Raw genomic sequence first — 20,669 nt, forward strand, 5'->3', positions numbered from 1 at the left:
AGAAAACCTTCTCCGACTTTCGCTTCCAGCCAAAATTTTACATCACGTGGACAGAAGCGTGACGAAAATTTGCCCTGTTGAAGACCCCACCATCACATCTCACGAATTTTACCACATTTTCTCGAACTCCACGTCTAACTTCAACGATCTTTATACCACCATATCCATTTTATCTTCACCAGCACGCGACGACCAGATCAGAACTAATTGATACTGGGAGACTGACAAAATGTCGAGTAAGTTTTCCTCCGATAACAATTGCACCTGGTTTATCTCACCAGAAGAAAAAGAAAGAAGAAAAGAAGGGACTTGACTAACTTAATTTTTCACCTACAGAGATCACAGTCGGTATGGAAAACCAACCCTAGGCGAATGAAAGCGGACGAACGCGAACAAATCGTGGTCGAAGGAAGGGAAACTAACTGAAATCAATCAATAGCCCACGTGCGTGCCCAGGTTGGGGAGCTCCTCGACTACTCCCTTAACGAGAAGAAGCGCAACTTCCTCGAGACCGTCGAGCTCCAGATCGGCCTCAAGAACTATGACCCCCAGCGTGACAAGCGTTTCTCGGGCACCGTCAAGCTTCCCACCATCCCCCGCCCCAACATGAAGCTTTGGTATGTGTTTAGAAAGGACGGACGAGAGACAGTAGTGCTGAGGGAACACGCCGTTAACTTGTTTTGTTTAGCATTCTTGGTGACCAGCACGATATCGATCGTGCCAAGCACGCCGGGATCGACGCCATGTCCGCCGACGACCTCAAGAAGCTCAACAAGAACAAGAAGCTCATCAAGAAGCTCGCGCGCAAGTACGACGCCTTCGTCGCCTCCGAGGCCCTCATCAAGCAGATCCCCCGTATCCTCGGACCCGGTCTCTCCAAGGCCGGCAAGTTCCCCACGCCCGTCTCGCACGCCGAGGACCTCGTCGCCAAGACCAACGAGGTCAAGTCCACCATCAAGTTCCAGCTCAAGAAGGTTCTCTGCATGGGTGTCGCCGTCGGAAACGTCGGCATGACCTCCGAGCAACTCGTCGCCAACATCATGTTGGCCATCAACTACCTCGTCTCTCTTCTCAAGAAGGGCTGGCAGAACGTTGGTAGCCTTACCATCAAGGCTACCATGTCTCCTCCCAAGCGTCTCTACTAAGCTCTCTCTTTTTTGGGGTAAGCTTGGTGCGATGTGTGATGACTTCATTGGGACGTTTGTGGTTGTGGCTCTTTTTACCTGGACTTGGAAGGACCAGAGCCGAATAGGGCGTACATAGACGACCTTGGAGTTTGAGGACGGAAAATCAAAAATATGAAGTAACGAGCCAAATATGCTGTCCTTTTTTTTGCGCAACTGATGATACGTCGTGATTTACAATGGCCGAAATGAAGCTCTTCACCGAGAAGTGAAGAGCGTCAGTAAACCCCATGTTTTGTAGAAATTGATCGACAGCTCAAGCTTTTCAAGTCACAGCCGATCTCTCGGTGGTCATGACCACCGAGGTTGATCGGCGTAGGGAGATTTTGATGCTACGGACTATTTTACCCCGGGAATAGTAGGATTCGGCAGAAGGACGGGCGTGCTGAAAGCATTCTATTTTTGAACCATGGTCTCCGCATCTCCTCAGAAAGGATCCTTTGTAGTCCGCCGTTGAGCAAAATGGTAATGGGAACCTCGCAGACACGAGGGAATGAGATTGAGATTGTCCAGAACGACGTGACGTGAGCGCCACTTATTAGATGACAGCTTTTTTTTTTTTTTTTTTTTTCCCCTTTGCACTAAGGCCTTACATGTCTTACGGTCTTGGCAGTCTCCAACATTACCAATGTCGGCGGCCACGATCCGAAAATGGATCATGCAGACTCGAGAGCCGAGGGTGGAGGTGGCTTTGTTTCATCAAGAGCCATTAATGATCCTAGTGGCACAACACATCTCGAAACCCAAGGGCTTTCCAAGGATTCCTCGCATGCGAACAGATGATGAAGCCATCCTTCATTCAACCAACCCACGCAGATTCAACGAGCAAATACTTCGTAAAGACATTTGCTCGTCCTGGCATGAGCCTGGCATTCCCTGATCCGCGATGCTAGCTCACCTGCCTAAGAGCAACCAGTGCTGCTTAATCAAACCCCCTCCTCAACAGCCAGTTGATAGACTCGCAAGTCTTTCCTGGAGCGGTAGCATATTTATTATACAAATTCGTAGTGGTCAAAAGGGCGAGAGCCAAGGTCGTCATTCTAATCTTAGAGGTCCCAATGCAACGCGGCTAGACCAGCAGGGGAAGCACACAATCACGTTTCCGACAAATCCTTCGTCCTTCGTAATCATCCTCCTAACCACTTGATGGTACTTCATATTAGTGCTACTCCTCTACATGCTTGTATACTTCGTAGCCGGCAGCCCCGTCTCTCGGTCAGATGTGGGCGAAACGTTCCCCTCTCGTTCTCGACCCCCCACCTAGCTGCCTCGACGAGGCGAGAAACTCTATCAAATACTCGCCTTGTTCTCCCGAGCCTGACCCCCCAAAAGAACGTAAAGCAAAAGGCGTGGCCTGGATAAGGCAGTTATTGGAGCGGACGAGAACCAAAGGGCGGAGCTTCGGAGCGGGCCCAGTGGGCCGGAAATGGGGTGGATGGGAGGGTCGTGGCTTCAATTCGCCGAGATTGAATGTCGAACTGTAAGAAAAAGGGACATGAACACCGTCAGATAGTGGAAGTTTTCCGCGCCATTCTCTCCGGACTAGGCCAAGTTAAGTTCCTTTTACAGATGAGAAAGGAGACAGACTCCTCGAGATAGCTTCCTTCACATTGGCTCAATCTAAAGATGCTCTCGAATGGGGATTAATAGTCCATTAATTTTGGCTTCCAAGATGTTGTGTTTGTTGTACCTCGTGCCGACTAACGAAATAAAGGCATCCAGGTTTATGGGATCGAGGGGAAAAGGGACGTGCGAGGACAAGCATTGCTGGCCGGAAGGGGAAAGACAAGACGTCAATCGGTATTTACGATGCTAGTACGAAGTAGATATCTTCTGGTTAGGGGGGTGAGCGCTACACAACTGTGCACCTTGTATGGCCTATCATAAGCAGAAGCCGGCATGTATTTTTGGGAATGGAACAAGGTAGCCCAGCAGGCCTGGTAGCCAGCCAGGCGCTGAGTTTGGGTCACCGGCCCCCAATAACATCGATCATGTCGAATGAAGTCCTGCACTGGACAAAAGAGCGACATATCAAGCTTCGAGCTGAAGAACGATGCGACGTAGCATGGCCTACACATACGTCGTCGAATCTCCTCGGACGCAACCAAGAATGCGTGGTGGTGCTGTGATTTGATGGCGGTGACGATGCCCATCCAACTCTTCATGCCTTCCGTCGTTGCATTCGGTCTCGCTGCCGGACGATGTGTCGATACCACTTGCCTGCTTCGTTCGTGGATATAGACGTGTCTTCACCGTTATCCAATTTTCTAAGGCTTCAATATACGAAGTACGAAGGACGCATGCAAGCCGAGGCATCGTCATCTCGGTCCACTCGCCTCGACAACGGGCAAAGACCATGCTCGAAATGCTCAGTCGCCTGGCAGGTTTTCCCGGATATAAGGGCGATGTCGACCGCCAGCTGTTCCTGGATAGTTAGCAGTTCTTACCAGGGTATATTAATACTTGTATGATGAGAGCTCATACTGTCCTGCATTTTGCATCGAGGATGGACAATCCGGTGTAGAATCCCTCTTATTTCTGGCCTTCTCCGAAACATTTGGCGCTGAGACAAAAAAGTATGTACTTCGTACACTAGACGTCGTTCAACAGAGCAGATCTCATCAGGGATGAATCAGTGTCTAGAAGGGTTATCACAAAAGAAAGAAAAGAGACAGCTTCCCGAGCGAGGCTAGGTATCGTAGCTGACTGCCAATACTACAATGCAGTGCTTACGATGGAGCAGCACAGTATCAACGAGAGTCTCTCAATCAAGAATTGTGGCTGCCATGTTGTGCACCGCCGTACTGCTCAACTGTTCGATCGTCATCTCCAGGCCCCCCGGAACCATCACCACTGCACCCTCTTCAGCAGAAAAGTGCACATGTGCACTCAGGTCAATGACAGTTCCCGCGCCCCATGCAGACAGGCCTGGCCAGACTATGCCCAAACTGGACAGGTAGCGGATCATGCTAGGCACGCTGTTGGCGTTCCATTCGGCCCATTTGCGGAGACGCGGCTGCGCTTCCTCGCCTTTAATTCTCCACTTTGTACTTCGTACGAAGCACACCCCCCCTTCCCCCCTGCACCATACGACCTGGCGCAGGAAGTATCCCTCCATCGTCCAGCTGAGGAGAGAACTGGTTTTTGTGACCTGCGTGTATTCTTCGGAGTTTACAAGATTTGATCCTCGACTTGATTGACCCCCATCAAAGTGTGGCATATCCAATTGCCGTGTCCGAATGGATATCGACATCGACATCTTTCTTCTCTCACAAAGAAAGGCGGTCACCAACCTCATGCTTCGCACAAGGGCATGCCCGAATCAGATCTTTCAGAGAAAACAGGAAGTCTCGGGCGGATGTAAGGTAGCAATTCGTTATCTCGCCTATGGAGGAGAAGGAAGAAGGCTCGGGGCATTTCAAGGTCCTTCCTCGCCCAACTGCAACTGCAACTGCAACGCAAGGTGTTGCCTCTGGCTCGAACAGCGGTGGGTTCGGCTCATGAGAATATGATGGACGCCATTTACCATACGCTATCATGGAAATTTATCTCGAAAAGGGGGGAAGATCATACATACGGTGCTGCAAATCACGGTGAGGAAAACGCAGGAGCCGAAGTTTGAGGTCCGAAGTAGATCTTCTATTCGTCGAGATCATCGCGCATGTCGACCAAAAAAAGAATGCACGATATCTCCTTAGGTGGAAGGGCTGTAGATCAGAAAGGCGCAGAATATCTAGTGTACTTGTAGGTTGCCGAATTATGATGATACATACAAGTCCGGAACCTACCGACTTTGGTAGGGAAGCGCAAATCAGGGGGAGAGAACCTCTCTTGATGGACGCCTCTGCAGATCCTCGCATCCCATGTGTCGTCAGCTTGCGTCAAAAGCCCTCCGGCGCGTCTTGCGGCACGGCACTTTGGCGATTCAAGGCTCTCGGTCAAGGAGTACACGACGTCTCTCACAGCGCGCTGCTAATACTTCGTAATAAAGACTGGCAACAATGAGTACGAAGTATTAGCTCATCACTCTCGATATCCTTGTACGCAACATTTGGAATGGATATTATAATCTACGCTCTATCGACAGAATATTACGCCAGAATTCTCATCTTCGGCACCACCTGCAAAGCACGTACGAAGTAGCTGGTCTATGTACTTGTACTCGGACCATTAAAGAAGAGGACATTGAAAGGTCAATGATGGAGATGACCAGCCGGTAACACGCAAACAAAAGAGTTGCGGTAGGGCGGGCTTGAGCTGTTAGTGAAGAACAGGATATATCAAGTCCATATATCCACATCTATATCTAAGAAAACACGGCTCCTAGGCTATACACGAACACAAACCGAGTGTAGTGCAATCAATTTGATGTAAAACCTCGCGTTTCTACTGGCCAAAATGAGCCGAGCACAATCTACATTGCAGTGTACACAGCCCATAAATTGAAAACTTGCGGCAGGACTGTTTCTTCTTCTCTCGTGCCTTCTCCAACGAAGGAAGAGACAAAGTACATGTCCGACTCGGGGTAAACAACTTGTCTTTCCATCTTCCCTCACCAGCCTCGCAATTGCCTCTTGAAAAGTAATATGTATTTTCTTACGATCCACTGAGGAAAGTGTTTCCCCCACCCGTCGCCATTTGCGGAGGGCGCCGCCATGTTGTGTGAGATACATTAGAAAAGCAGTGCATGTGGTTGAAGTCTTTCTCACTTTCCTTTCATCCTTATCTCCATCTCCACATCTCCCTCCACACACGCCCCCAAGCCCCAAGTGACTGACCCCAACAATCCACGCCCTCCTGGTCCTTGCTGCCTTGCTGCCGACTTCATTGCAGGCCATTGCAAAGTAAACTTCTCTGTGAGATTGGGTCATTGATGCGTGAAGACGTTCAATTTTCTCACTAACAATGCTCACAACCTGCCTGGAATGAGGATTGACGGGATTGACGGGATTGACCAAGGGAAGGAGGATCAGACCCAAATACGATGTATACTGCTGTTGCTCGCCCAAGTGACTGCAACTGCGACTGTGACTGCGACACAGCGGAGAGCAGCAGAATCGAAGGGAAGGAAGGCGCCCCGGCCAAGAGAGATCATTGATGTGGAATTTTGTAGGTACAATTGTATCGATCGATTGATCTTTCGTTCCGGTTTCTCAGTTGACAAGCACACTACAATTGTAATGTCAAATGATGGTACTACAATTCGATTGTGCTTTCAAAAATTAAACCCAGTCTTGGTTTAGACCTTGGGAAATTCCCCACGCATCTTTCCTTGCTTTCATGAACGGACCGAAACGCGACTCCAATTTTTTTTTTTTTTGTCCAAGGATATCGTCACCCAAGCTCGTGCTGGCTTGCCAACCTTTTCCACTTCAAACGTTTTGCGCCCCCCTCGACCCTCGATAACATCAATTATTGGAGCAGACCCTCCAATAGTTCGAAACGTTCGAAAATGCGGCGAAAAAGAAAAGGAACATCCGGCGGACAAAGCTTCCAGAACAAGCATAACCTCCCGTCGTCGTTTCGTTGCCGCCTCCTACCCACTCCCCCCTCCCGTTCCTTTCGGCCCCTTTCACATCACAGAAGTTCTTTTTTCACCTCTAGAGTTGTAGTCGGCGATGTCACCAGCATAGCACAACCAGTGCTTCGTACCTATCGGCTTGTTCCATGATAGCTTCGATCCTAACCCTAGCCCCCAACCTATTCATCTTCACTTTACTCTCAGACCCGAAAGGAAGTCGTAAATCCAAAACTCTAGATCCATCTAGCTTCAACCCTACATGCACCTACGTTATATCCCGAGATCTCTGCAACACCCGAGATCTCAACCATCCTTTCCATCCTTCCCTCTACCCACACGCCCTCCCGTTCCCTCTTTCCCCCACCCCCCTTCTCGATTGACAGGTCACCCTCGTTACCACCTTGCTCCTTCTAAAGGACCAAAACTGGGGTGTGTCCCCTGTGCCTGTGGAGAGGTGGAGAGAGGGAGCACGAGAAAGTGTCGCGAAAGGTAGCGCGCTCTCGCAATTCTCAAATTGGTCCCTTTTGATCCTCGTTGGCGCCAATTATACTTCGTACTCTGGCCTTGATTTTCGGTCGATTCCACCGGTAGTACGATGGTATCAGGCGAACTTTCGCCCCCGGGCGCGAGAAAGAGGCGGCCCCAAAGGTTCTCGTTCGTCATTTTGTTTCATGCTCTCTGTACAAGTGTACTCAAGGGGAAAGGGGGCCGGCGCGTATTAGCTGGTTGTGGTGTAGATCCCCATCTTGCATAAGTTCTCCATGGCCGATGAGAATTAAAACGCAGCGAACCACAGGACGTGCCATTCCTTCTCGCAGCGAAATAGCGTGTGATGTGAGACGGGAAGAGGAAAAAAGCAAAAACTCAGAACGAGGGCCTCAAGGCTGTGTGGAGAGAACAATCTTGACGGGCCGCCCTTGTCTATGAAGTATGTATTGTCTGTCCAAATGGCCTTGATGTTTGTCTTACCCTCTCACTTGAACTGACGTCTTCGTCCTTCCTCGAAACAGGCGACTCAACCTGCGGTTCTTTTATCCCGAGACCCTTCCTCGCCCCGTCCCATTTTGCCTTATTCCCCCTTTGCCCAATAAGTCGGCTTATTCGAACCGTGATTGATGAATTATACTACACTTTAATATTAGCCCTACTCTCTGCTTTGTACGACTCTCACCTTCAACTCCTACACTGCTCCCCTCCCTCCCCTCTCCTACTTTAGGTTCCATTCCCATCCTACCCTATTACCCTGCAGTCCATCTCACACTGCACAGGTGGTAGTGTACACAGACAGAGACACAGAGACGCAAAGACGTGTATGCGTACGAAGGTCGGGACGGGGTAGTGTGGTGTAGTTACATTCCCACTCTCCACTTTCTTTGAGTGACGCTACCTCGAAGCACGGAAACCTTCGCCTCGTCGACCTTGAACCTTCGACCACATAGCGTCGTACCTGTGATATACCCACCCGCACATCCGCCCTCCCTCCCTCTCCCTCTCTTTTACACACCCCCCTTTCCTTTCTCTCTCCGCTTGTTCTTTTCCTCTTTCTCGCCCCCCAAAAGCCCCATTTTCCCCCCACGCTTCTCTCTAAACAGACAAGGTCCGTCTCCTCAAAATCCGTTTTGGATCATCACTGTTTCGAGTTTCTCTCTTCAAACCTGCTCTTTCCGACCCAAAAGCAGCCAATCTCCTCCATTTTATTTTGCACTTTCTGACCCTCCTACTTTCTCTCGCTTCTTATTTCTTCTTTTATTTGGAATATAAACTTCTCTCTCAGTCTATATCCCCATCACTTTGTCCTGGCCCTCATTTAATGCCGATCGGAAGGGTGGAAGTCTCGGGATTAGCCGGAAAGAGGGAACCGATTACTTCGATGTCTTACTGGACGAGGTGAGGAGAGAAGAAAAGGGCTGGTTCGGAAGCGAGACTAGGAGGAAGAAGGACTTCGAGGAAATCGTGTAAGACGATAAGTTGTAAGGAAAGGACAAGTTAAGCTCCTGTTACGGCAATGAGGTAGCTGGAAGCATTCGCCGATCCGAAGAACTCGCGAACCACGACAGGATCTCTTCAACAGCATTCCGGGTCCCCATCACACCAAACAAGGCTCTGGAAGTCCCGGGGACTCTCTAAAAGAAGAGAAGGCAGAATTGGAACCAGGCAGCTGGCGCCTGGCCGTGAAAAGGGAGAAAACGTAACCTCCCTTAGACCTCATACCGGAAAGCAACCCGACCATAAACCCTCGAAGCCGAGTTCCGCAACCCTCGCGGACTCGCAGCTTCAAACACTTTCTCTCTTTCACCATGTGGTGGTCCAAATCCCCCTCTACCAAAACCTCAGCCGCCGACGACTCCCTCTCCCCAAACACCCACCCCTACGAGCAAACAAGCTCCTCTTCATCTGAAAACACGCCTCCCTGGCGATGGCCAGCAAATCCACCCGCGTCTCCTCCCCACAACGGCTCGCCGACGCCCGATGACGAGGAAAACGGCGGGTATAACCTCTCGGCGGCGAACAAGACGGGAAGGGGAACGACTAGGACGGCGAAGCGGGAGATGATTTGCGGCATTAGGAGGAAGGTGTTTTTCATGATTATCTTTGGCGGTATGCTGGTTGCTGTTGCGGCTGTGGCAATTGGTGTGGGTGCTGGGATTGCGTTTGGTCGGAGGAAGAAGTGAGTGTTTTCCTTCTGTTTTTGTTTCCCCTTTCGGGGTTTCTTCCACGGCCTTGCGTGAAGATCATTTCTAGTTGGAGATGGGGAAAGGTTCTGTTTGCCATCTGTAGAGAGGGAGACCGATGAACACTGGCCACCATCCCCCCCCCAAATCTCAGGTCAAAAAAAGAAGGACGATGGCAAACAGACGCAACCCACGACAAAGAGAGAAGAAGGGAAAACGCAGAGAAAACTAACCCACTTACTAGATCCCACCCCGAACCAACAATCCGCTCAACCAACTCAACCAACATCACCTGCCCCTCCGACAACGACTCCATCTTCCAACCCATGGACCACACCTCCCTCTACTTCCGCCTCAGCTGCGGCCTCGACTACCCCACGTCCCTCGGCGCCGCTGACATCTCCACGCTTGCCGTGCCCTCGATGAACGCCTGCATCGAGCTCTGCGCCGCCACCAACGACTGTCTCGGCGTTAGCTGGGAGGAGGAGAGCGGTCGGTGCGTGACGAAGGGGAAGGTGGGGAGTAGTGCTGAGGGTGGGGGAACGCTTTCGGCGTTGAAGATTGAGAAGCCGGCAGCGTTATAGCCTTTGACGGACTTGTGTCTTTTTTTCATTTCATGAGTTGCGTAGAGCAGCTCAGTGGTGGATTTTTCCTTTTACCCCCTCTATTTGGAGAGACACCAGAGGGAATGTTGCAGGGAAATAACGGGATGAACCGCTGGAGAAAGGGAAAATACAACCCCTTCCGTTCTCGTCGAAGAAATGCGAAGCGAGATCGAGTATTGCCTGAGAGACGTTGATCTGGCCCCGCCTCCCTATCGAGGATAGAATCCCCTTCGATCAGGACCCTAGCCCGAAAACCACCGGGTCCCCTGATTCCCTCCACCGCTTGCCATCAATCTTCACCCGAGACGACGACCCAAGTGAGGACAAGAAAAAAGAATCAAGTCGTTGACTCCGGAATCTACCTGGCCCACCGAAGAACGGACCCGACGCCACAACGACGTTTTGAGAAGCTGGTCGGTCACCCGACATGGTCCGTCCCCCCTCGTCTGCGAAACGGCCATTGGCACTTTCAAGCCACGACCCAAGCCCAATCCGACCAAACTGAATCGATAACCGAAGAAGACATCACCGACAGCCATACCTGTGTACATATCATCAACATTGACATCTCTGTATTCTGTATATACCCCGCAACGAGCTATTGGATTTTTTTAACCTCTTTTTTATCTTATTCTTTTCTTTTTCAAGAATGAGAAAGGCACTTTCTGCAATACCCGTTTCTCACGGGAGTCGAAAAGGAGAGTTGAGTTTCGTCAACTCCCAAACGAATCGCTCCAAAGCATCATCAGACGATAGTTTCATTATTTCGTTTTCAACTCGTTGTACATAGACATGGATATCACGCATATAGACATCCCAAAGCCAATCTTTTTAACGTTCTTTTTTTTTATCATCTTCAAAGAAAGACGGGCCACCTCCCACGTCTTTGGCGTTGTCTTCCCGCGCCCCCCATCCTTATTCCATTGGTGCTTGTAGTAAATAACTTGTAATCCCTTGTTTCAACGCAAAAGCAAAACCCTCCTCCCCCTTCCCTTTCTATTTACAAGCAGAGAGAAGAAAAGAGAACGAAAAAACCACCGGTGCCTCCTTATAACCATGTCGCCTTTGAACCCCACGCATGTCCGGAATTATAGAGAGAGAACAAAAGAAGTCAAAAAAAAAAAATTCACGAAACAGACACCCAAGAAACCGAACCGCAAAACTCAAGGACAACTCTTCGTAACCCTCCAAACCGCCAAACCCCTCCTCCCCACCACCCGCGCCAACGTACCCCAAACGCCATCCTCGGCGAAATCCAAATCATCCAAATTCAAATGCGTCCTCGTCCTCCAGACCTCCCTGAACCGGAGCCCGTTGAGCCCCTTGTTGGGCAGATACTGATCCAGCCAGGTGGCCGAGGTGGGCGCGACGAGGTACGTGCCGTTCTTCTCCTTGAGGTACTCCTGGTTGCGCCGGTCGGCGGGGGTGTCGCAGGTGGCGAGGCGCTCGAGGTCCTCGAGGACGGCCTCGCCGCGGAGGCCCATGACGTCGCGGGTCTCGAGGACCTCGTTCTTGCCGTTGAGGAGCCAGATGGGGGGCGTGTAGGTTTTCCACCAGATGACCTGGGTGGCGTCGGGTTGGCCGGACATGAAGACCTGGGCGGGGACGATGCCGCCTTGGTGGTAGATGCCCATGAGGACGCCGAGGAAGACGTTGAAGATGATCCAGGCTGCCGTCCACATCTTTAGGAGCGTCTTGTTTTTGGGCAGCTGCACTGAGGAGAGGATGAGGGGGACGGTGGGTAGGAGGAAGCGCGCCTCTTGGTGCTGGAAGATGGAGAGAACGATGATGCCCGAGATGGCGGAGTAGAGTCGGAGGGAGAGGTACGGCCGCGTGATGGCGAGGAGGGTGGCCGGGCCAAGGAGCATGGGGATGTTGCCCAGTAGGTGCTGGTACCAGGGATGGAGGCCGTGCTGGGCGAGGTTGGACGGAGAGATGTTGTACATGAGGTTGTTGAGCGGAGTGATGACGGGGCGGAAAATTAGGTCGGCCCAGGTAAGTGGCGCGGGAGAGTAAAATGCTGTGTCGAGGGTAATGGCGACTACGGCCGTGACGAGTCCGGCGAGAGCCATTACGCCAAGAGACAAAGGTCTATAGAGCGAGTTAGCGCGCTTTCCTTCGTCTCTCTCTCTCTCTCTTCTCTCTCGTCCCTGTTTATGAAGGACAACACACGGGGCCTGGGAATATCCACATACCTATTGAATAAGTGGGGTATCAAGCGAACACCGGGGAAAACGAGGAATGCTGGAAATGTAATACGGTTGAAAATACCAAAGACGGATACTATGCTGAGAATTGTACACGACAAAAGGGACGAGCGGTGCTGTTGAAAAAAAATGCCTGTTAAGAAAACGATTCTCCAAGATCATCCAGGGGAAACCTCTCTAAAACATACCGGAGCTTCAACGATGCGCTGGATCAACACCATACTCCACGCAACAATAAGAGATTCGATCGAATTCGAAAAGGTATGCGTCTGATACGTCCAAGTAACGTACGACGAGGCGACGAGGAGCACGGCGACGCGGCGGTGTCGCGGCGACTGTATAAGCTCGTGAATCGCCCAGTCCTCCAGCACGAAACTTATGACGAACATGAGAACGCGGAGGGTCCAGAAGACGGCGATGGGCGGGATCTCGCCGGCCTGGCCGTTACCGATCCATAACCATCGCAGGAGGAGCATCGGCAGGCCGTAGACGGGCCATAGCGGGAACACGCTTCGGATCGGGTGGTCGCTGGTGAATTCCCACGTGTGGCGGACTGGATAACTAAAAATTTGGCCTGGAGACAAATGGAGTTCGTTAGCACCAGCACGCTTTTTTCCTTTTTTCCTTTTTTACTCTTTTGTCCCAAATTCTCTCTCCAATAATAGCGCAACGACGCTAATGGGCCGACATCGCCGCCAACCATCTGGATGTGTAAAAAGTGGTGCAGGTCGCTATGCAGTCGTACGTCGCGCTAGGGTAGCAAGCAGGCTGCCGACAAGGTTCGAGACAGTTTGCGATCGTCCATGTCGCCTTTCATAAACAGGTTTGAAGCAGATAGTTGGACGAATGCAGCTTTCCCTTTGCGCATACAGGGATGCTACTAACTGCTCCACTGGAGAAGACACCAGAAACGAAAAGGAAAAAAGGAAAGACACCAAACTAGCCCCAAAGAATATCATCTTACCTGCAATCACCTCTGGACCCTGAAAGTTCTCATCGGGGTGTAGATAGCTGGGAGACAGGGCGAACCACAGCCGGACGAGGACAAGCAGCAGATAGACGCGCCTCCACATGATGCCACGAACGAGGGGTATATATGGGCTTTTCTCCTGATTATATCGACAGTTGTAACTCTGCCGTCGGCTCGTGGAAGATAGACTGGATCTGAGGACGAGTGGTAAACATCGGTATTTGAGGCGGGAGACGATATCGCATAGCAGGAGCTGACCAGCGCATCATAGAGCGCCAGCAGTTCGGCGGATAAGAAAAGGGCGGACGTTCGGAATAAGGAAATGGAGGATCGATCGAAATCGTTAAAAGTAAAGAAGAACAAAAAAAGATAACGTCAGTCCGGACTGTCTTAGGAATGGGCGCTCCGTTTTTTAAACACTTCGGCGATGGTGGGCGGGTATCAGCACGTCTGTTCGTCGACGGCAGCCGACGCTTCCATGATGGAGTCTCGAATTAAAGGTTGGGAAAAAGAAGGTTCGTCGCACTTCGTGCTTCGGGAAGGAGGGAGAAAGTTTAGTCGAGGTTTTGTTGTCCTGAAGTAGTAAAGGGGGGGGCGAATCGAAGATGTGTGCCTTTTTTCTTCCTGGGAGCCAGAAATGGAGATTGGTTCAAACTTGGAGGCGCCGCCTGGTGTGTTTTAATAATATGGAGCAAGACGTAAAGTCGGGTCAACAGGGATGTGAGCTGCTCATTGGGAAGAAGCTGGAGCAAGGGCCAAGAAAACACTATGGAAGGGCACTAGGGAACGCTGGGAGGGGAGCAATTGGGAACGATGGGAGCACTAGGGACGGAACCGTGACGCGACTGGAGGAGAAGAGTGCGACTCGTACTTTCCTCAGTAATATTATGTAGAGATACTTCTAGATTATGACATATTGGGTGGATATGCTGGGATATGCTGGGAACTTACCACTTCCGGTATTAATGTATTAAATGTATTAATACATCAAAATGTAACTGTACAATTGTACTCCTTGGGCGTAATTGCCAGCTGTTCATTACAAGATACAAAGTACTTTGTACTTTATACTTGTACTTGTAGCTTGTATAGGCTTGGAAATAATTCGGGTTGATGCCACACAAAATTTCAATGTTCAATCCCACTTTAAATGTCGGTCACTATCTTCGTTCTGTTACTTCCAGACTAACGTTGAAGCCCCCTGAAACCGGGACTGGACGCCAAATGAAGCTATTAATAATTCGCCCGGTCCGGCGCGACTTGATAATTATCAGCAAAGCAGCATCTTCTGGAACATTGGCCCAAAAACCGCAAATGTCCATCGGTTTCTGTTGAGTGAGAACTGCCGTTGCCCGTCTTATTCAGGATCGCGAGTCGATGAGGGATCAATTGAGTGAGACTCTTCAATTATTCCGCCCGTTAGAGGGTCCCACCTTTCCCCCAGAAGAGCCAAGTTTTGTAGCGATACTCTGAGAGTACACACAAGTCACCAGTCCGCAGCTGCAAGAACTCAATGCCCATGATGTGGTCTCTGTGGTCTCCAGCATGAACACGTATCAATTCGTCCCCCAGTCGGAAACAACCCTTGTTCACCGCTGCAAACAATTTACACTATTCCGTACACTTACACTTACCAACGGTGTAGGCAACAGCACATTGACGCTCGAAATAACACCGACGGGTCCAGCATTCTATGCTGATGCTCGGACCAGTTCCGCCGAAAATCGTCTCCATCGGGGCCTAGAAGCATCAGATAACAAGACCGCTAGATTGCCCACGATGTACCATGGGTAGCTGCAAGGGAACTTTCAAGGGGGGCCTCATCAAGAAGTATGTGAGGGTTTAAAAGAGGAAAAAAAAAAAAAAAAAAAATACAGCAAAAGAAAAAAGCTTGATTTCCAAAAGAGAGTTTTCCCATTTCCTCGGGACGCAGCATCCGGACCTTCCATGTGTCTCTGCCTAACCAAAAAGTGGAGCTTAACCGTTCGACGGTCTCAGGTCTTCCGGACGATTTCGAAGCTGGGTCCCGACTTTCGCATCAGTCAGTCGATCGATTCAGTTTGTACTGGCACCAAAAGGCCCCTCCGGCCTGAGCCTCCCGCACTCCCCACGTCCACGCCCACGGGGTCGCGACTCGCGAGCTCAACAATTATTGTCGGATGAGGCGATTCAACCATTCCAGCAGGGTATAATCGTTGTCCGTGAGGACACATACCCACCCTGTCTGAGGAATGGCGCCGGTGAAGCGGTGCAACGTTCGGAAGCGCCTCTCTTCGTTACGACAGGTTCCTGCAGTGTTGCCTGGCGGTGTCTTTGAAAAAGGCCCTTATCTCCTTGTAATACTCGAACGATGTCATGCTCCGTAGTTTGACGACATCAGCCTTCGTGTCTGTTTTCCTCCAACGATCTGCCTTTTTAGGAAATAGGGGGCGTGGCTCGATTTGCAGGATTTCAGAATAAAATGCAATTACAATTGTGGAAAAAGCAAAATGAAGTAATAACCCGATGTTTGTGGATTCAGGGGTTGGAACTTGGCGATCGCTACGATTCTCTCCGCTTCGATCAAGCGGGCGCCGCCATCGTACGGAGTAATGAGGTGCTGTGGTGGTCTGTTTTGCAGACGGTGGCTAAACTTGGGGTGCATATTCTTCGCGTCTGTCCAAGAGACCCTGCAGCAGCGCTGTTATCCTCAACTGTCTGACATATTAGTGCACCGCTCCACCACGACGCGACGGGCCTACAATTGTGTCACTAATCTTCATAATTCAATGTTGTTGAAGTTATGGGCATGAGTCAGCAGGCGCCCACCACCTTCAGCGATGCACCTCAACGAAGTACAACAATCATGGCTCCTACGGCGCGTTGACGAAGATCAGTTCAACTCGTTCTGCATCGAATGAAGATATAAGAATAGCACGCCGCCTATTTCTCAGCTCGACTTGCTCTCGGGATCCTCGTGATAGTTTGTGACCCGAATCCCAACAAGCCGCCAAAGTGGAAAGCACACTCGTGTGACCATATGAAAAGGCCATGTGATTGACGAACGACGACTTCATAGCCAAGCGAGTGTAGCGCCTGAGATGTCGATACTGCATCGTGCTTATTAAAGGGGCATTCTCGGTCATGAACATTCCAAACAGTCGTCGTGATCTTTGACCCCGAAATTCTGACCTGCCAATAATGACGTGCGGCAAGAGCTCTGTTGCTCACCCGGGAGGAACGCGACGGGTATCGCCAGGTCCTTGTCGAATTCTAAAGGTGGTTTCTGATGTCTAGACTACTAGGTTCTGGGGTATAGTAACAATGAAATCGAGCAAGAGCAAGTGGAAGTCCCCTGCTGCTGTCATAGACAAAACTATGTCCGGACCCCAAACCATGGCGGCGAATATATCTCGCTCCGTCTTGGTGTTTGGTATGGGCGATGATGACGATGGAATCTACCACCATCAAGGGACTCAACTATCGGGGCATCATCGCTCACGCCGTTTCCATTCGAGAATCGCCTCCATTGTCCACTTTAGCTTCAATGCTTAACCTTGACGATATGGAATGCACGTGTGTTTCTTTGGCCTAAAGCCTGGAAAGCCCGAAAGCCACTTTGAGAAGGTCTCGCCGTCCGCGCTTACTGGCGACAGACGCTGTGTTTGATGTCATCAATTGCTCAGAGAAAGCAATATTGAATTGACCGGAAGATCAAGAATGTCGTTTTTCAAACTTGCTTTGAAATGTGCAAACAGCTCAACACACATTCCGCAATCGGGGAAACAATACCCGTGCTTCGTGCCAGTCTATGAGCAGGGTGCTGAATGAGCTCATTCCGACTTGCTGCCTTGAGCAATGTGCCTTCCTAAGCTGCTTTGATCAGTTGACAGTGTGTCCCTTTGCTGTTTTCAGTAGGCTATGAAGGCATCAATCATTTAGCGTCAAGACTTGGTTCACAAGTACAATAAAAAGACAAAGGTAAAAGAAGCCGGGCCTCATGAATCATTCCTGCCAGTTGCCAATTCCAGATCTAGATTTCACAACACTAAAACCGTTACTCTTTCAGCTAGCATTTTCCGAGTGCTTCTTCCTGCCCTGTAAGCTTTTCAATACAATCCCAGAAGTCATCCCGCCTGGCCATTCCTCCGCCCCTTGCGCCATCTTACCAAGGACAAATAAACTTACCAACAACTAAAAAAACACAACGCCAACAGTTAAAAAGAACAAACCAACATTAAACTTTCAAAGACCAACTCAGCAATTCAGCACGCTTGTCACAGTCAGCAAACAGCACGGCCCATTGCCCAGGCCGAACTGCCTGGACTAACCGACCAACCCCAGGTCTATAAACTGTGCTCCACAACCTCCTTCCGCCACTAGGCTCCAACCAAACCCCTCCCTCCCTCCACAGCCTCTCCCGACCTCAAGCGTCAAAACTAAACCTGAACCTCACCGCAATCCATCACCCACACACACGCACACACACACACTTAATCCTTCCCCCAAACAAATCACTATTTATCTCTCTCTTGAAGCGCCCCCGAGGAAATCAGCGCGCCCAATCATCCAACCCAAACCTCTATACAACCATCACCGAGTTCTAATCCGTCTACATATTTGTCGAAATGGCTGAGCCCAAACCCGCCACCTCTAAGACCACCTGGTTGGCCAGCAACGACGGCGTTGTCCAGGAAGTTGGTAAGTCGAACCCAATCCTCTCCCGGCCACGGCGCAAGATCCGAATGGCCCTTCCCAATGCCTGCGCCCCGGTCGCCGACGCGTACCTACTTCGGAGACGACGAGATATATATCATGGAAGCATTAACTAACCCATCGTGCCTACTTTCGTAGACCGTGTCGTCGCCGAGCGATCCATGCTCATCAAGAACATGCTCGATGATCTAGGTGACTCGGCCATATCGAAGGACAACCCGATCCCGATCCCCAACGTCAACGATGCGGTCCTTCGGAAAGTCATCGAGTGGTGCGATCATCATAGGAACGATCCCCCCACCAGCCAAGATGACGATGACGCCGCCCGGAAGAAGATGACCGAGATCGATGAGTGGGACCAAAAGTTCATGCAGGTCGATCAGGAGATGCTCTTCGAGATTATCCTTGTGCGTCTTGTTGCCCTCTTCTTTCTCTCTTAGCCCCCCTCACTCTCCCTCCCTCCCTCCCTCCCTCGCTGCCCTTCCTTAAGCATAATGCTAACATGTGATTTTTTGTTCACTAGGCCTCGAACTATCTTGACATCAAGCCCCTACTGGACGTCGGTTGCAAGACAGTCGCCAACATGATCAAGGGGAAGTCCCCCGACGAGATCCGGAAGACTTTCAATATTACGAACGACTTCACTCCCGAGGAGGAGGAGCAGATCCGCCGTGAGAACGAGTGGGCCGAGGACCGATAAACTAATCCTCTCTCTTTCTTTCTTTTTTTTTCCATATTTTTCCCACGTTCTCAGCGCAGGAGGAATCTTATGCCCGGCGGTGGGGTCCTGCCCCGCAGGACAAGCGCTTTTGTTTGGTCGTCCGATTTGAAGAATTTCGAAAACATTGTTATTAACTGAGGAAAAGAGCTGAGGAGGATTAGGACAGTGGAAAGTCCCAAACACGCATAACAAACATACCAGCCAATGGCAAGATCCTTCATTCCTCAGTTGTATGCCGTGGGGGATGCAGTTGGAACGGTGAGGGCAATCGGCGTGGGTGTCCGTTTGGACGTGGGTGTCGACATGGGCAATGGGAGTTGTTTGTTTTATTCCTTTCGTCTTTTCTTTTAACTAGGGGTCTCCCAACTCACGCGGGGCGGCCTACGCAAAGCAAGAGGATGGGAAACAAAAATGGTATGCTGCTCTCCTCCGAGTATGTTTCACTAGTTAATTCTCTAGAGAAATGGAATTTGCGTGATAGGAATGTGTTCTTTGCTAAGTCCGAGTCTGGCCTGAGTGACCTTGATCCCATTGACCTATTGACTACCCTCTCACTACGTCAGGCCGAGCGCCGAGTATCACTGCCTTCCCTCGATGGGCATTCTGCCCGAATGTCTACCCGATCAAGGCTTCCCGCTTCCCCCATGCCGCGAGAAGGCTGGGTAGGCGAAGGAAAGAGGTATTACGTCACAGCATACCGAAGGGATGAGCAGGACCCTGGGAGAGGAGAAACAGAGGAAACGGATACGCAATAAGTTTTCCAAGACACATGCACCCCGCCACTACGTGGAAACATGGATGGAACATCACTCGTCTTGCATTCCTTTTCCCTTAAGACCCTAAAATGCACGAGTTCGGCTAGGAGAGAGAGAGAGAGAAGAAAAAATAAACCGTCTTCTTAAACACATAAAAGCCCAACACCGGTTGTTGTGTGCCCACCTAATGTTTTTTCCAGTTCATGAAAAAAAAAGAAGAACCATTTTTTTTTTGTCCGTTTGAACCGCGTATCGATTTCATCTATCAAACGTTCCATTAAAGAAAACGCCTTTTTCTCCTCTCCTTTTCCTCCCCCACGTCTTTTCTTCTTAAATGCTGCCCATCCCGTGCCGGTTGTAAGGGTTCCCTCATAGGTGCAACAAGACTTCGTTATTCCATTCTAAGTCGTAGGCCTCGGGAATCGCAAAAAGAGGTTCGGGAGAGAGAGAGAGATGTCTCGGTCAAGAGAAATTCGGCGATGGAGCATTTGGAAAAGGAAAAGAGTAGGTAACCGGGGGAGGGGGTTGTGGAAGAGGCGAGTGATTTAGAGACCGATGCGGGTCTTGCGCCAGTGCCTCCTCTTGGCGTTGTACCTGGAGATTTCGACGTCAGTATTTTCAATGTTGTTCGTCTAATGGTCTCGTTCGCTGTCCCCCGCAGTGCTATTGCAAGCCCCTCCATCTTCTCGTAGAAAACACGGCCTCGATTCCGCCCCCTTTGGAAACATGCAAAAGTCGCAGTGACGGGGATGGTTTAAGGAGTTCGAGAAAGATCGTACCTAATGGTGTTGTTGGTTCGCAGCCGGATCCAGTGAGGGATGGGGCGGTTCTGCTTCTGCGCCTTCGCAAGCTTCTGCTTGGTACGGAAAGACTTGTGGCTCTATATTCCCAGGGGAACAAACACCCCCAACCCGTCAGCAAAAAAAGTCTCTTGCATTATGAAAATGGAGGGGGCCCATCACGCAGCGCTCCCCCGTCTCGGCCTCCGCTTGCGACACCTTCCCATGTTCAAAGGAACCAAGACAGTCGGTTTCGCGAATGGCATCGACGGGGGATTCGTTCCGCGAATTATCGGGCTAACAGGGCTGCCGACATACCGGCATCTTGACGGTCTCGAATTGTCGATATGTCGAGTCGATTTGAGGTTGGTGATGATCTGAGAGTAGGAGGAGGGATGTTAAATTCAGCCCCAAGGAAATTTGCTAGAATGAGGGTTTGTGGCCCTTCCAAAATGGTCCACGTCCTGTGATTGGTTCAGTGGGCCCCGCTTCGGCACGTGCAACTCAAGTCTCCACAACGTCAGGGCGCCGCCACAGTTTAGATTTTGAGTTGTGGCTGT

The 20,669-nt window shown here is 50.6% G+C and overlaps 4 protein-coding genes across 4 annotated transcripts; 3 read left to right on the plus strand and 1 right to left on the minus strand.

Annotated features, from left to right (window-relative positions):
- Positions 1-229: 229 nt before the first annotated feature.
- SAPIO_CDS5382 (uncharacterized protein) lies at positions 230-1,145 on the plus strand (the record flags this gene model as incomplete). The annotated part of the gene is made up of 4 exons (XM_016787719.1): positions 230-236; positions 337-348; positions 440-617; positions 689-1,145. The coding sequence occupies 4 exons, from the start codon at positions 230-232 to the stop codon at positions 1,143-1,145; spliced, it is 654 nt and encodes a 217-aa protein (XP_016642734.1).
- Positions 1,146-9,002: 7,857 nt separating this feature from the next.
- On the plus strand, positions 9,003-9,961 carry SAPIO_CDS5383 (uncharacterized protein; the record flags this gene model as incomplete). The annotated part of the gene is made up of 2 exons (XM_016787720.1): positions 9,003-9,373; positions 9,622-9,961. 2 exons carry the CDS (start codon positions 9,003-9,005, stop codon positions 9,959-9,961), a joined length of 711 nt encoding a protein of 236 aa, XP_016642735.1.
- A 1,184-nt stretch (positions 9,962-11,145) lies between these two features.
- SAPIO_CDS5384 (uncharacterized protein) lies at positions 11,146-13,262 on the minus strand (the record flags this gene model as incomplete). Its single annotated transcript, XM_016787721.1, has 4 exons — positions 11,146-12,073; positions 12,178-12,305; positions 12,378-12,763; positions 13,154-13,262. 4 exons carry the CDS (start codon positions 13,260-13,262, stop codon positions 11,146-11,148), a joined length of 1,551 nt encoding a protein of 516 aa, XP_016642736.1.
- Positions 13,263-17,766: 4,504 nt separating this feature from the next.
- On the plus strand, positions 17,767-18,554 carry SAPIO_CDS5385 (uncharacterized protein; the record flags this gene model as incomplete). Its single annotated transcript, XM_016787722.1, has 3 exons — positions 17,767-17,839; positions 17,993-18,261; positions 18,378-18,554. The coding sequence occupies 3 exons, from the start codon at positions 17,767-17,769 to the stop codon at positions 18,552-18,554; spliced, it is 519 nt and encodes a 172-aa protein (XP_016642737.1).
- Positions 18,555-20,669: the final 2,115 nt, after the last annotated feature.

This window comes from Scedosporium apiospermum (assembly GCF_000732125.1).
Source record: "Scedosporium apiospermum strain IHEM 14462 chromosome Unknown SEQ_SAPIO_0098, whole genome shotgun sequence".
NCBI lineage: Eukaryota > Fungi > Ascomycota > Sordariomycetes > Microascales > Microascaceae > Scedosporium > Scedosporium apiospermum.